Raw genomic sequence first — 16,472 nt, forward strand, 5'->3', positions numbered from 1 at the left:
CAAGAGGTAGGTAAACGGCTTTGCTGGAATACTTTACATTCCATACAGAAAGAAAAAAGCTAAACTCAGACCTGGAATTTGGTCAGAAAGTTCAGAAAGAGAGCTGGCTGCCTCCTGTCAGTCCTTCTTTGATTCGGCTTTTCTGAATTAAAGGCATACACAGGCAGAGAAACCCAGTTTGTTGCAAAGCTGGGCCAAACGAAGGTCATTGAGAAGTGTTTTTTTACACATAAGAAGGAAACAGCATGGTTTCTCCATCTGTGGCAGATGAACACCCTCAAGTATCCCAGGATGTAGCATACCACAGAGTTTTGGAGGTAGAAACCATCACAAGGGGAGGATGTGGGCACCTCTGTTGTTTGGAGTGTGGTTTCCTGATCAGAGAAGGAGACAGAGAAGGGAAATGCTTATCTCTACTCTCGTTTTTGCTTCCACTTTTTCTCCAGTTTCTTGTTTCTCTCAGACTATGGTCGCAAGATGTTTTGTTTTTCCTCCCCAGACGTCAGTCAGGAACTGAGGGACAGGAAAACTCTACATCCCCTTAAGACTCCATGTGTCTCCTTCATTTACTAAACTGATGTCTCTCAGGGAACAGGAGCTTTAGTTTAAAAGTGACTCACCTACAGTAACATCAACATCACGGCTCTACCGATGTGGACAACATGCTGGCTGCATTTTAATGCTAGACCATAATTAGCATGTTCATTTCCTTTTGTATATATTACCATTTGATAATCCATCATCTGGTTTGAATTGTTTCTGGACAAAATTTGCAGAAAAGGTTTTTCTCCTTCTTCATAAAACCAATGCGTCGTTTTGAAGATTGAAATTATTAACTAGTGTTTCAGCTACTCTGTGCTCGACTGTATGTGGAGATCATTCTTAAGGATTTTGATGATGATGTTTTATAAGATAAAACATAGCACATGTTTTGTATAAATAAACGGGGCTTGACGTCTGAGCACAGACCAGGTCACACAATAAAGGCAGACACTGAGCTGCAGCCAAAACACTTTCAGTCATTATAAAGGGTGAATAGTTAAGGGGAAAACACACTCATTAAAGCAAAATGTGTATCGCCATAAAACTTCAGTTTTCTAAGCACTACATACAAAAATATGTTGATATATGGTGCAATAAAGAACTTTAAAAAATGTGGGACGACTTAATATTTTCCAGCCTTTGACCTGTAAGAGAAAATTTGCAGATTTGTCTAATTTTAATCTTTTTGTCTTATCTATTTCAGGCAAAGACTCAGACTCAGGCATGGTTTTGGTTCTTGATCATTTGGAAAAAGATGACACTTCTGGGCCTATGTTGATCCAGCCTCAGAGAGAAGCTATGACTCCAGAGTCTGACTCGTTACTGTCCGACCGGACAAGGTCGAACTCCACGGCTTCGGACCGTAGCGGGACTTCTGTGCACTCCATGTCCAATCAGGATTCTGTTGCCTCGGAGAGGAGTCTGGGCTCCAACCAGCGATCCCGGCTGGACTCTGGAGCCTCAGACAGGAGCCAGAGTTCATCGCAGCGCGGTCGCCTCGACTCCGCCGCCTCGGAGCGCAGCATCAGCTCCCTGTCGTCTGCCAGGCAGAGGCTGGGATCGGATGTCTCGGATTCATGTGTCAGACCCCGTCTGGGGTCCGGGAACAAAGATGGCATGGGCGCGTTATCTAGACAACGGATGGACTCTGTGACCTCCAGCATGAGTTTGTCTTCTGAGGTCAAAGCTCCAACGGAGGATGTAGAGAGACCAGTGAGTGGTTCTGTTGGCAGCACTGACTCAGAATCTGAAACAAGTCCAACCAACATCCAGACTCAGAGCGACCAGGACCGCAGTCATGACCAGGACCAACCGGATGGGGCCGTTTTATCTCGAAGAGATCCTGCAAACGGGCTCCTTAATGGGCACACTCAGGGAAAGTTGAACTTCAAGATTCAAAAGGTTAGTGTATACATCAACTTATTAACATGGTTCTTAAATATCTGAAAAATTATTCAGGCATATTAAAGGTAAAATATCCAATGTGGGCCCTCAGAAAACCACTAGGTGTCAGAGTACTGCAGCTAAGCAAACAAGCTGACTTAAAACTAAAGGAGAGACCAAGTTGTGGCCTAAGCAGAAGGACGGAAATCTTAAAATCCTGCACTAGAGGAATTATTGTTCTTTATTTGTTTAGTCAAATCATTAGTCGAGGGAATCCATTGTGCAAGATGACAAAGAAATGAAATAAAATCACCCAGAACTGACAGGAAACGCATTACAGACAGGAAGTCAGGAACTTCATGCTCTCATATGAACTTTCTCGATGCCCTAGTACAGGGTGTCCAAACGTTTTGCAAAGAGGGCCAGATTTGATAAAGTCAAGATGCCTGGGGGCCAATAGTTTGTTCGGACATTTTTTAATTACAAAAGTGTCATGCAAATACACACTGTTATAAAACAATTTTCATTGTCACAATTATCTTTATTTTTCAAATGACAAAATAACCAAATATAAGGCAACTCTAAAAGCAGAAATTCTGCTTTTCTTTCATATCTGGAGAGTCAGATAACATTGAACAAACTGTATGAAATACCTTAAATTTACATGAGTTTAAAAATATCTTTGCCTCAAGAACATTTTAAACAGGAGTTATAAGTAATGCAAAATTGTCTGTTATTAAATTTTAAAACAAGTGAATTTTGCTCTTGTCATTTACAATATCTTTCAGAAAGTAATAGTTTGTATCACATCTACAGGTTCACAACCAAATCTTACTCAAGAGTTTAATAAAAATAAGTGCCATAAATCCAGGTGCATAAATGTTCTTTTGGCTTTTCACTGCTGATAGTGACAGACGTTGCCGTTCAAAACACTCAGTTTTATGTCCTCAACTCTCAGTGCCACACTGTTACTGCCAGGCAAACATTTTTCTCAAATTCTTGCTTCTTCTCAGGGCAAAATGTTCTCCACCATTTTCATAACAGTCTTTGATAAATGTATCTTCAGTAAAAGGTTTGCCATGTTTAGCTATTAACATTAACTTCGTAGCTGCTTTGGTGGTATTTTCTTTTGACTCACAGGCCCGCGTGAAGAATCGCTGTTGTGATGCCAGCGCAGCTTGGAGCTGCTTCACTTTTTCAGCACGGTCACTTCCTGTTAGCTTGTTGTATGTGTTAGCATGTTTAGTCTGGTAGTGTCTCTTTACGTCAAAATCCTTAAACAAGGCAACCGTCTCATTACAAATTAGACAAGCACAATTGCCTTGATTTTCAGAAAAGAAGTATTATAATTCCCATCTCTCTTGAAAGCGGCGGCCTTCACTGTCAACTTTCCTCGTTTTCTTTGCAGTGGCCATGGCAGAAATGAGTGGAGAGCGGTTCGCTGCACGGAGGCAGAGACTGATAGTATTAAAGTGGTGCTGCCACCATTTGGTGAAAGGAGGAATTACAGCTTCAAGTTTTATGATTTATTTATTCTGTTTCACAGTGCAGACGGGCCATAAATAATACATTATAAGACCAAACCTGCGGGCCGTATGAAATCTGACCGCGGGCCGTGATTGGCCCCCGGGCCGGACTTTGGACATGCCTGCCCTAGTACATCTTCACAGATCTTAGGCATAAACATTTACTATTGCATACCATTATCTTCCCGGTAGCATGCATGCTCCATGGGTGCATCTAAAAAAAACACAATATCATCTAAAAGTTCATTTATTCTTGTAATAAACAATCAATAATAAGGTAAATAACTAGCATTTATTACAGTCGTACCACCAGAAGGTGGCACTAAGCTGCACATTAACCTCCAGGATCGTTGACCTTCCAGGGTTTCCATTTAATCATACCTGATGAACTCCATGGCCCCATTCTTCAGCATCCAGTCGTCATCCAAAAACCCAACAAGCCGAGCTTCTGGTGGATGCTGTTTGGTTTTTGTTACTTGGTTACACAAACAAACGGTGCACCTGACTGTCTCTGCTTCAGCTCAGCGACATGTCCGCCTCACCTGCTGTCAGGGAGGGATATTTTCCTCTTGTTCTTCGTCCTGGAGCTCTTGGAAAACAAAAACAGTCTGAGTTTCTGTGCCGACTGGTTGCTGTTGAAGAACATTTCCCATCGTGTTGGAGGCATCGTGTCATTTCTCTAAACACGTCCACCCAAAGCTGGCCCCGGATTTCTTTTATTGTTCGCTCTAAAATGGGCCGATGTGGAGCCGGTCTCCTGAGAGTAATGTAAACACCGCAGGCTCCAGCTGTGGCTGCCGTGCCAGGAAAAGAACAGAGGCCCATATCGACACCAAGTATGAATGTTACACAATGAAACCAAAGCAGCTTGTGCTGAATTTAGCATCATCTGTGTGTGCGTGCGTATGCACCAATATGCAGATTCCAGTTCCTCGTGAATCTGCACTGCAGCTCAATGTTGGCGCTCTGTGGTTGCCAGCAGAGCATGTTGACCTTTAATCTCTGGTGCTTCCTCTGTCTGATTGTCATGTATCTTTCTTTGTCTTTCTTCCTTTTTAGATAACAGCTAATGGAAATCTGACATTTAGTCATGGAAAGACCAAGGAAACTGGTAAGACTCCAGTTGAGCTCAACACTCAACATCCAGCAGGATCATATTTTTTCTGGAAACGCATCATGTTAGGAATTTAAATCAGTTTCTTTTATGCCACGATGTCCGGGTTCACAAATCTGAAAGTGAAGGGCTTTGAGATCATCTTCAGAAAGCAAAATAAATAACGTTAATGATAGTAGTAGTCATTTCCAGTCCAGATGAAAATTGTCTAAATGCAGAAGATTTCTTGTGGATTTCTCTGGTTTTAAAACAATTTTCCAGACCAAAAATTGGCATTTTCAGCCATCAATATTTTTATTTTGGAGTTTCTGACTCAAAGGCAAAAAAAAGCTCGTCATTCAACTCTGCTGGCTTTATGAGTAGTTGAACCGTATCTGATTGGGTTTTTATGTGCAGTTTGGGTTCTTCCTGTTTTAAGCACAGGCATAATAAACGTGATTCAGAAAATTAAACCGATAAGCGTGACCTGAAAGTCTGAAGTTATTTTAGTAAATTTTACATTTGTAAAAGTCTGAACTTAAAGTGGGTGCTCCCTTTTTGTCTACTTAAGATGATATATTTCTTTGCAGCTATGACAAAAATAAAGTCAAAAAAGTTGGAAAAACAACCCAAGAAGAAGCAAAGGAATGATGGGATCTGTTGGGGCTTTCAGGTTTTATGATAAAGTGATCAAAATAAATTAACTGTCCAAACTTTGAACCTGGATGTAGTGAAAGTGCCTTTTACGATGTAAAATATGAAATGTTAGGACAATGCACATTAATTAATATTGCCTCAGAAAATGCCCCAGAAATAGCCAAAAGGCTAATTTCATTTGTTGTCCCTGGACAATGAGTCATTTGTTTTGCTAAAAACAAAAAATTATACAAAACGAAATTAAAATGACTTAACTACACACACAAAATAAACTACAATACAGTTATTGTAAAAGGTATAAGAAATAATTAGGACTAATTTAGTCCTTCCTTCTCTGCATTTCATTACTCTCTAAGATCAGTTTCTTTTTCTGCAGCACCTGAAAAGAAAGACTTTACATTGGAGCAGCTCAGCCGCACCAACTCTGTTCGAGACAGAATGCGCAAGTTCACAGAAGCCAGCCAAAATCCCCCCGCGCTGAAGAAGACCCCTCTGAGAAACGGGACCATCTCTGGCCTGACGAATCTCTCCAGAGCTGCAGAGCTGTTTGCACAAACATCAGCATCCCCCGGCATGTCTGGAGACACGCCAGCCAGGCCACGTGTAGGCTCAGTGTCCAACATCGCTGCGTCCCAGAGCCCAGCTGCACCTCAGCCCCTCAAAGGAGTGGCTGATAGACCTCTGTCTTCAACCGGCCAATCGCAGGGCTTCCTGGGCGGGACGAGGCTTGAGAAAGATATGCCTACCTCGGCTGAGCCAGAGGAAGAGCGGACCCCAGGGAGAGCAGCTGAGACGCAGGTCCCTGAGGGAGAGGAAGACCCCGACATGAAGACTTTCCTCACGATTGAGATCAAGGATGGCCGCACCACCACATCCACATCATCATCATCATCCTCGTCAACGCAGAGAGGCAACATGATGCCCATCACCAACATGACGCCGCGCATCACCACTCTGGGACAGAGGCCAGGTAACAGCTTTGTGGAAACACACTTTCAATTTCTAGTAGAGTAGCTGGAATCCTGGTCAGTTGACTCAAAGTGGGATTTTTGTGAGACTAAGCAAGCAAAACATGCGAGGTGATCCAGAGAGATATAAGGGCTGAATAATAAGCAGAGACTGAGGGGCATTTGTTACAGAGTGGGCACGTTTCTCAGCCCTGATGGGGGGTGGTGAGGTCACCGGTCAACAGCAGAGAGCAGATTTCAAACAAATGCAGAAACAACAAGCTGTCTGAGCTCAAACTCAATGGTTTTATTGTTACAGGGAGAATGAACAGTCTTGTCTTCCCACACAGAGCGCTACTTTGTGTTGTTCAGTACATATTTATCTAAATCTAGACAGGCTGTCTGTAATTCATCTGAATTTTAACTATAATGAGAAAAATGTTCCTGTTACATCTTCTTTCTTTGTGAATTTGCCTAGCAAGAGGTGAAAGTTGCACAGTATATCAAAGTTGTCATCACTCTGTGTGTCATCTGTGTCATTTTGCAATCATAAAGAACTGCATGGATGCTTCATTTGATTGGATAGGAAATTTCAAGTTTCATGTGTTTATGCCCTGAATATTGATTATGTATTTAACCTCAATGCTCAGATCTAATGTAAATTGTTTAGAGTAAAAGTCTAACAATCACAGTTGCGACGTTGTGTACTGCTAAAAGGAGAAAGTAATTGCAATTTTAAGCACCTACTTTTTCTGTCCCACTTTTTCACCTAAACCCTTCTGATTCCCCAGCTGATTTATTGTAATATTTCAAATATTATTACAATTTTAAATTCGTTATAAGCAGGGAAATGTAAGAGGATGCTGGATATTTTCCCGCCTTATTTTCTCTTGTTGCAGGTTTGGTTGTTTTACAAAGAAGCTGTCTGCCACAAGACGTTTTCTAGAAACGGTGCTTTAGTTCACACCAGGGAGGGGATTGTTTCATATCCTGCTAAATTAAAATGATTTGAATTTCACGTCTCATGGCTTACTCTATGAAAATGTTATAAAACGACTTCGATAAATATGATCTACCAGCAGAGGGTTGCCTAGTTAATTTTAACATACACCTGATGCTGATAGTACTGTATATTTGACTAGTTGGATGTATGGAGGCACATAATTAATGGAGTCTTTGGAGACTCAGATCCATAAGTTAACAGAGGGTGCTGGAGATATGAGGGAGAAGATTAAAGAAAATGTAGGGCTGTTGCATATCTGTCAAAATATAATCAAATATGAAATCCCAAATGTGAGTTTTTGTGATTTCGTTCAGCTTGTTTTTTATATTTTTTTATTTTATAAAAATGGTAACATGGCAAGAGAAAAAACTGGTACAATTTTATAATAACATTAGTGCTGAAATGGAAATTATTATGTTTAGGAATGTATCTTCAATTGCAGTGTATTGAGCCCAACTTGTCTGTGTGTGTTTGTGAAATTGATCTACTTTGGTTAAAAGGTGTAAAAAAAAAAAAAACAACAAAAAAACTAATTTAGCTTCAAATATGTTTTATTAAATTTGATCAACCATCAAGATCTCTTACTAAAAAAGTGACTTAAAGACAGTTTATTTGTTATCTCTGAGCCCATTTAAAGCACCTGGGGTTTCTCAGATTGTCAGCAACCGTAATCCTCAACCTAAACAGTTTGTTTAAAATGAAAGCAGAACCTGTGCAACCCGAAAGCTCTTTGTCTCTTCCTTCTCCTCGTCTCCCTCCCCTCTCTGATGATGCACTCTGGGCCCTGCGGGGGCTTCCTTATGAGCTGTTTTTCAGCCCAATTTGCTTTAATAGTTTTAAAGCTCCTTTTTTGGAATCCGCCTGTCCGGGTTTGAGTGAAGGTAGTTTGCAACTACGTTTCAGGTTTCCCTCAAAGGCACCGTAAAAGCTTGTAAATGTGCTGTGCGTCATGCTGAGGTGCATCACTCCTGTGGTTTGTGATCCAGCTGTTCCGTGTGTGTTTGGATGAGGGAAGCAATGAATCCCAAGGATACTCAAACTCGTGCTCCGGGAGCCTAATGAGGAAAACTGTTCAGGCTAAAAAATCTGTATTTTCTCCTTTTTTTTTTTTTTTTTTAAATTGGATGAATGTTTACTCTGAAAGCTTCAGCAGCCGACTGAGTCACACCAGCAGAGTGGAAAATCCTGCACACATCTCCAGTCTTTAAACAACTCCAAAGTTATACATGTTTAAGTTCCTGTTTTGTGCATGCCTTTCAGAGCTGACCCTTGGCCTAAGAGCAGCGCCATTCAAGATCTCCTCGTCTACCTTCTCCAGCGGATCCTCCATCAAGGTAGGATATTTTTAGGAAGTGTTTCGTAAAAGCTTTGCCAAAAATACTCGGAAACAAAAGTTCCCAGATGATGTTCTAAATTTGAACTCTGTGTGAGTCCTCTGGCGTTTCAGCCACAACTCACGCTTAGAAATCACCTCTAAAGGTCTGGGAAGGTCCTCCAGCAGAGGCAGGAGAACAGAACAGAGTGAGGAGAAAGGAGGTAGAGCAGAAAGGAGCGGTGTTTATCAAACACAGAGAAGGGCCACCAGTCGTATCTGTCCTTGTATGGTATGTGAAGAAGACAGAGGGGAGAAGGGAGGTGTTCTTGCTTTTCTCTCTGCAGGGTTTTATCTGGCAACCATTTCCCTAAATCACACCTGTCTGTATCTGTCCGTGGAGTTTACGCTGCAGCGAGTTCATCACTTGCTTTGTTTCTCAGAGAAGCATCTCTTGCACATGTTCCTATTAGCTGGAAGACGTCTGGTGTGAGAATTAGCAGAAAGCGCAAACAAATCCCCTCCTATCTCACTGTGACCTGGGAGGTTAAGGCCGATTCTTAACATTCCCATTTGCATCATTCTTTAAAACTTCTCACTCCCTGAAAGGAAGCTTCTTTGTGAATTGAGAGTGAAGGATTGAGCGGAGTTATGTCCTGTTTACGTTTTTAATTTAACGACTGCATTTGGAGTGCGGCCGTAATCTGGTTATGGGATCAAAAAGCTGGTTAATTAGGGCTCTGCCCTGCAGGCCTGTGAAGGAAAGCCTCTGCATGGCTGCAGCGAGGGTCAAAGGTGTCGGGTTAAAACGGTTTAGGCTCTTGATGAGACGCCAACACTGGTTGGGAAACAGACCCCAACTATTCCTAGACCTTGTAGCACAAAATGTTAAAATGTTAAATATTCTATATTTTGACTCATTCAGAAATTTATTTCGGTTTCATCAGTATGTTTTCCAACAATAGCGTTATAAAGGTCTTTAGAGCTCTTTGCTTTTACCCACCATGATGTAATTCTTGTGCAATACCTTCTTGAGAAACTACACCAGCTGATATTAATTGGCTCTGAGAGAGACAGGATTACTTCCTGAGTACTAATTTTAGATATACAGTGAACCCTCGTTTTTCGCGGGGGTTACGTTCCAAAAAGAACCTGTGATAGGCGAAATCCGTAAAGTAGTAACCTTTATTTTTTTTTTTTTACAGTTATACAATGAATACATTGAAACCAAAGAACAAAACCTTTTTACAGGCCCAAGCATTTGTTTAACAAATAAAAGTACTGTATAAACGTTATTTATTTATTTATTTTTTTTACAAATAACTACTGTACTGTAAAATAATAATTTTAATCATCAATACGAACTGAAGGCTTCAAATTGCGGAGATCAGCGCCGCCCCACCGCAACCCGAGTCATTGGATTAGAACGGGAGAAAATGAAAAACGATTATGAAAAAAAAAACAACGTACAGTAGGACAAATAGTGACTCACGTGTATTTCACTGCTCTTCTGACTGAGCCACTGCATCCTGACTCCGCTCCGTAGCAATTTTTTTCTTCTAAAGCCCGCGGTGCAGGTGTGTTTTATCATAGAACATAGTTATCGGTAGTTGTTGTCGCTCTTTTTTCTTCTGGGCAAAAAGATTCTTGAAATTGGCAATCTGTTTTACGTACGTGAACATATTAAACTGCAACGTTGTTGACACACAGGTAGAGAAGAAGCGGAGAAACTGTTTAGCCAATCAGAATGCAGAGCACAATGCACGATGCAAATCCGTGACGCAGCGAGACCGTGAGAGGTGAACCGTGATACAGCGAGGGTTCACTGTAGTTGATTTTTATGTATTTTTGCTGCTTCCTTTATTTATGTGTTTAATGCTTATTCAACTTATTCCACTTCTACATCTAACTTAATTTAAGAATTTATTTGTTTTGATTTCTGTGATTACCTGGGTTGTTTCATTTATGAAATATCATTAGAATAAAAACTTACTGAGAAAAAAAGTAAGATTTACTTTGTTTAATGTAAATACAGTTGTCCTGTGAAGGCCTGAGTGGTTTGTTGGAGAACAGTGAGCACACCTGGCACGTCAGGAATAAACATTTGGAGAAGTTTACAGCACACCGACTTCTGATGTCTTGCTTTATCACCTTAAAGTGAACATCTGCAGGAAGAAAGCAATTTTGTTCTTCAGCCAGACCCACTCATCATGCAAGGATTGCCATAAATGTGCATTTTATTTTATGTAAATTAGAAAAAGAGATTGTAACATTAAGCTGCTTCACGTAATGTCGTGCCGTCGTATAAGCAGCCTAACATGAAATCCTCCGGCGATAAGCCGCAGTAAGTCTTTCTCTCCTGTCATCGGTTGGATAAGCCGATGTATCAGCTCCATGTGCCTGGATTTTCTCAAGTTTTACCAGACAAAGACTTAGGCTGACTTGGCTAATGAGATTGTAAAAACAGCAGCCAACATTGATGGTTGACATCAACATGGGGCGCAGCAGTGCTAGCCAGAGGTAGATGCTTTCAGAGCTCTTCTGTTTCCAGACCTTGCCTTGTCAAAGTTCATGGCTGTTAGAAAGGTGGCGGTCTGGTGGGAAAAATGGCCATTACAGTTAGAAAGGGGAGTGATATGAAGACTTTAGGGTAATGTGAGTTGAGCAAGTTCTTCCTGTTTGCTGGTGTTTATTGACCATCATGGTTCCTGTTGGAAGCCCTGATCCGTTTGGGTGGTCCGGACTTCTCCTTGGTGGTCTAACCTCACAGCTCCCCTCCTCTGTTATTTACTTGCTCCAATCATTTTAATCCCAATAAAACTTGTTGATGCTGATTGCTCTGGTTTTTCAGAGGAACGAAGTGTAAATCAGACTCTGAGAGAGAAATGTTATAAATTCTCAGTATGGTGACGGTCCACTCCAGCTTTGCTGAGTCCGGTTTAGACCTGCAGCGTTATCTGGGACGCAGACACCCCTAACCAGCAACCTGGTGGCTGATTGTCTCACTTTGCGACCAGAGGACAAGAACCTGGTGATCTGCAACACATGAATTATGAATTATACCACAGACTCACATGTGTCACAGAGAAAATATAATGTCTAGCTGCTCTTTTTGTCTACAATCGCTGCATTGTTTTAAAGCATATTGAGTTCAAATAGTTTTTTTCTTTATATTTATATTTATATTTAATGAGTTTATCAAATTACCACCAGTTTCACTTTAATCAGAAATCCAGTTTTAAGGTTTGCATGTTCCTCCTTCTGGTTTTGATATTTTGAGTTATCTTGTTGCAGATAAACAACTAGATGAAATGTCCTCAGTGGGTAAAAGCTGTTTTTCATTACTGCTGCTCAGCATTTCTCTATTCATTTCCCTTGGAGCTAAATACTTCCAGTGAAGTGTTTTGCTAACGTGCAAAGGTCAGAAACAACTGCTGCCCTTTGACTTTGACTTCCCCTCTGAGTTTCAGTAATAGTTTAGTTACAGGGTTAAGAGAAAAAGCACCTTTAAGGCTCACAGTAACTCTAGAGGAGTTCAGAGATCCTCAGCTCAGATGGGGAACTTAGTTATGCTCTCCAAGGATCTGGCCTGGGTGGAAGAGTAGCACCCAGAAATAATTGTTCAGAAGAAGAAGAAGAAAATAAGTGTTCAAAGAAATCCAGAAAGAAGTCAGGTTTGCCAGAAGACACGTAGGCGATATGCAGAACAGTTCTTGATGCTACTCGCACTGCAAAACATGGTGATATTTGCATAGTTTTAATCCAAACCAAACAGCCACATTGTTCAGAGTAAAGCGCATTTCTGAGTTAGAATGGCATAGTCAAAGTACAGACTTGAATCCACCTGAGAATCTATTGCAAGACTTGAAAACTAAAGTTCACAGATCCTCTCCATCCAGTCTGACTGAGCTTGAGCTCTTGCACAAAGAAGAGTGAGCTGAAATCTAGATGTGCAGCTGGTAGAGAAATATCCTGAAAGACCTGCAGCAAAAGGAGGATCTGCAAATGATTATCAGGAAGGTTTATAGGTGTACACAAAACACTGCAGATTATTACTCGTATCCTAGCATGATAAAATGCTAGGAAAAACGAGTGTGAATACTTAAAAAAAGAATAAGTACTTGACAAAATATTTTTTTGCATTGATGTATGGGAAGTGCCTGTAATTAGGAATCAAGAGTTTCACTTTCTGCATTCTTTGCACGCTACAGATGCCTCCAATACAAGGAGTTCAACGTGGCAGTATATCCACAGTCTACATTTAATAGGAAAGTTTGAACATCAAACAAGATGACACACACACACACAAGTCTGTCAGCACTCTGACTTTAACAGCACTTAAAGTTTCCATGTGAGCAGCAGCTGGAGTCTTTCTTAATTACTAAGGGGTCTAAACCAAAACTGTGGAAGAGATCAGCCCTTCATGCTTTGGTATTAATAGTGGGGCTCTGCTTTCAGTCGTTCTTGTTCAAAAGAGCTGATCAGTCTGGAACTCAGTCATATTTTATTAGAAAGCAGTTTTAGGAGGAGTGAAACAGAGCCATGGCCTGTGGCAATGTCTAAACCACTGTTTGCCTTCCAGTCGAGGTGTGAAGGACGTGCCCAAAATAAAAGGAAGGTTGATGTGGGAGGGGTGAGTGTTTCAAATTGTTTTCTCTTTTCTCCCCCACCCCACCCTCAAAGAGTGACCGGCTTAGTGGAATAACCGCAGGGCAGAAGATAAATATACTGTCCGTTGCACCCAAGAAATAAGTGGGTGGGTGCTGCCTGGGAAACGAGAGTCGCTGCGCGCTCATTGGCTTTTATTTGGCTCCCTGTGAAGAGGGTCTGCTGGTTGAGGGTATAAAGAACAGGCGTAGTTTGAGAGAAGCGCTTCTGCTGCTCTGTGAGAGGTAATAACCTCTTTGTTCTCGGGTAAGAAAGCTGCAGTTTTGAGGAGATTTGTGAGAGAACGCATTTTCCGTCACTATGCCTGGGGTGAACCTGGACTTCCTTCCAGCTTCGCAGCCTGCAGAGTCTTTGGGCTCTCCAGAAAGTGCTTGTGCCGAGTCTGGCCTGGAGGAGGTGATCGGTGATCTGCTTGCCCCGGAGGAAACCAAGGAAGAGGACAACAAAGAGGAGGTGCAGTTTAGCGAGAAGAAGCTTGAGTTAATGCTGCGATGTGCTGTGAAGGAGATCCACAGTGACCTGCAGGCTTTTGGGAAGAAAGTGGATGTCCAGTTGGAGGAGGCAGCAGTCCAGATGACTGGTTTACTGGAAGCCATTTCCAGACTGCAGGAGGAGAACCTCCAGCTTAGAGCTGAGCAGGAACGGATGGTGAGGCATGTGGAGGCCCTCTGTCAAGTAACTGGACTGCCTGATCGAATCCTGCAGGAAGTCTGCTCTATCCCACATGAAACCAAAACTTCATCCAACGACGATGGCCCTCCATGCACACTCAACAAGAGCACAGTTGAATTTTCATGCAGTGATTCGACCTGCATGTCCAGAGATTCTCCATCCGGCGTGCTACAGGAAGCATCTGATATCTTGGGACTGTCAGATCAAACTGTCGCCCAGGATTTTGTTTCAAGCCCACTGGACTCGTCAGAGCCCTCATCAACTTCTGTGACCCGCCGTTCGCTCTCTGCACCATCTGTGATATCAACGATGTCTCCTGACAGCAACACGGTACTACTCTTTGTAAATCCTTCTGGTCATGACACCTTTTAATTTAAATAAGCCATGTGAACAATGGGTATGCCTTTGTTTCAGTTGATCCACAATCTAGCCGTGGATCAGCTTTCCTCGACTCGTTGGTGGCATCCAAGTGTTGCTGCCTTTTGTTCTGTACGTGTTCTTGTTGACCTACACTTCCCCTCTGGTCACTTAATCCCTCATCATGTCCTCACTTCAACTGAAAAACATCTCAGCTGTCAGTCAGTTTGGGCAGATAGTTCCTTAGTGTGTGTGTCTGTGTGGGCACGGCTTTCTGTTTGCTGTTTGGTGGGAAACAAAAATATATTTTAGTTTGAAGTACACCAATCTGAAGCTGTCTTTGTTTTCTATTCTGATTTCTCTTTCACAGGCATAACATAAAAAGAAATTGGAGCTGCATTCTTAATATTGTGAAACTAACACAACCTAACGGAGGTGGGATTTTAATTTTAGGGTTATTGCTGGATTTTTGTTCTGTTTACTATGACGGTTATATAGAAGTAAATAACACAGTTATTGAAAGATGAGTACTTTGTGTTTTCCAGAACATGAGTTCTTAATTTGCCAGAGGCTTGGGGTTTGGTCATCTCAAAGGCCACAAACAGCAGGTGAGCCTCACTATGGGCACCTCTGTTTAAAAGGATAAAATGACAACTTTGCTGTTTTTTATTTAGCCTTCCCGTTACTTGCTGGATTTTGTGCTTTTCTTATTGTCTGAAAAAACCCGGAAACATGTTTAACCTATCAGAGCTTCCTAAATCTCAGTGTTTCCTCTCACTTGATTTTAAAAACATTACTGAAACTGAGAAAAGTTTATGAATTCAACTTATTGAAAACAGTGGTTATCAGAGTGAGCTGGTTGGCAATGCTGATCAGAAAAGGGTCAGATTGAGCTGAAAACCGTCCAGTTCTGGTCATCAACACTCTTCTCTAATTTCAGTTGCGATGGTTGTTTTTTTTTTTGTTTTGATAGTTGTTGCAATGTCATAATGTACACAGAAAGGTGCAAAGAAATGATGACGACAAAACCAACACCGCTTGTTTATCAGTCTTTCAATAAACTGGGTTTGTCTGTCGCTAATTAAACCTCAGTTTATCTGCCTCCAATAACAATCTGGCTCTTTATCTCAAAGCTTCTTTTGTAGATGTACACAGAGAGCAACACATTCTCTATGTACATTGTTTCATTTTAAAAATATTCCTTTTACTCTTGACTTTTAACATTCGCAACATTTCTAAGATCGCGCTTGACATCTCAGTCTGCTTACCAGCTCCTGCAGTGAAAGTTGTCTCACCGTTTCTCTCTGATGTAATAATGGACACCGACCTCATTATGCTTTCCAAATTCAGTAAAACTCACTTTCTTAAAATACCACCAGATTGCAACAAATGTCATCTTAATTCTCTTTACAGGATAAATGACTTCAGTTCATATTTAATTATATGAAATTTAATCAAATAAATTTTTTTTCCAGCATATGTCAGTCTAAAGTGCATGCAGTCCAATTTAATACTAACTGTATTAATGTACATTTAGTTCATCATTAAAGGCCATTTGGTGAAAAGACACAGTGGTTCGGTTGTTAGCGTTGTTGCTTTGGAGCAAGAGGTTCCAGGCAAAGGACTTTTCTCCGTAGGATTAGCATGTTCTCCCAAAACATATGTCGGTTCCCTCTTTGTACTCAAACTTTGTCTTGTAGTCAACTTGTCTTGTGTGGAACTGTGATAAACCCAATCAATGGACACTGAATAAAAACAGACACAAGAGACACCAGGGCAGCCAGAGTGCAGCTCAAAGTTGCACCTGATATCTTCCTGCCTGGAGTGGAGGATGAATGGATGAATGGTTATAAAGTTGGTTGATCTAAAGAACAAAGTCAATGATTAAGGGTTATCTTATTAGACAGCATTCTGCATTCTTAGCTAGTGTGTGGTAACAGTGGAAGAGAATAACTCCCTTTTAGCAGGAGGAATCCTCCAGCAGAACCAGGCTCTGTATGAGACCATCACTAGTTGGTCTATTGAAAGCAACTGGGGATGAAGAGGATGGAGAGCACACTGAGGAACAAATAAAGCACAGGAGCTCTCTATGGTAGCTCTGTTGGTGTCTTTGCCTGGAAGAGAGAAGGGTTAGCAAAGGTTGCTGTAGGAAAAACTAAATGTATATTTTGTGCTGATTGGGGTGGAAACTGAAGTTCGAACATGGTTCCTTTGAGTCGTTTTGCGTGGTTGTAAGCCTCAGAGTCCATGTTTGGCTGGGTCGCGTCCCAAAGCATTCTTTATCGGTCAAGAGCCTCTCAGTGCAGCCTGT

The 16,472-nt window shown here is 41.5% G+C and overlaps 1 protein-coding gene across 7 annotated transcripts in view; it reads left to right on the forward strand.

The window, feature by feature from the left end:
* Positions 1-16,472, forward strand: part of smtnb (smoothelin b) — a 54,797-nt gene that overhangs the window by 28,471 nt on the left and 9,854 nt on the right. For all 7 annotated transcript variants that reach the window (XM_028032843.1, XM_028032845.1, XM_028032846.1 and 4 more), the window contains 4 exons: positions 1,247-1,944; positions 4,512-4,563; positions 5,579-6,172; positions 8,413-8,486. In XM_028032843.1, coding sequence (XP_027888644.1) covers positions 1,247-1,944; positions 4,512-4,563; positions 5,579-6,172; positions 8,413-8,486 — 1,418 coding nt within the window. The remainder of the gene's footprint in view (positions 1-1,246; positions 1,945-4,511; positions 4,564-5,578; positions 6,173-8,412; positions 8,487-16,472) is intronic.

Source organism: Xiphophorus couchianus, chromosome 12 (assembly GCF_001444195.1).
Source record: "Xiphophorus couchianus chromosome 12, X_couchianus-1.0, whole genome shotgun sequence".
Taxonomy (NCBI): Eukaryota; Metazoa; Chordata; class Actinopteri; order Cyprinodontiformes; family Poeciliidae; genus Xiphophorus; species Xiphophorus couchianus.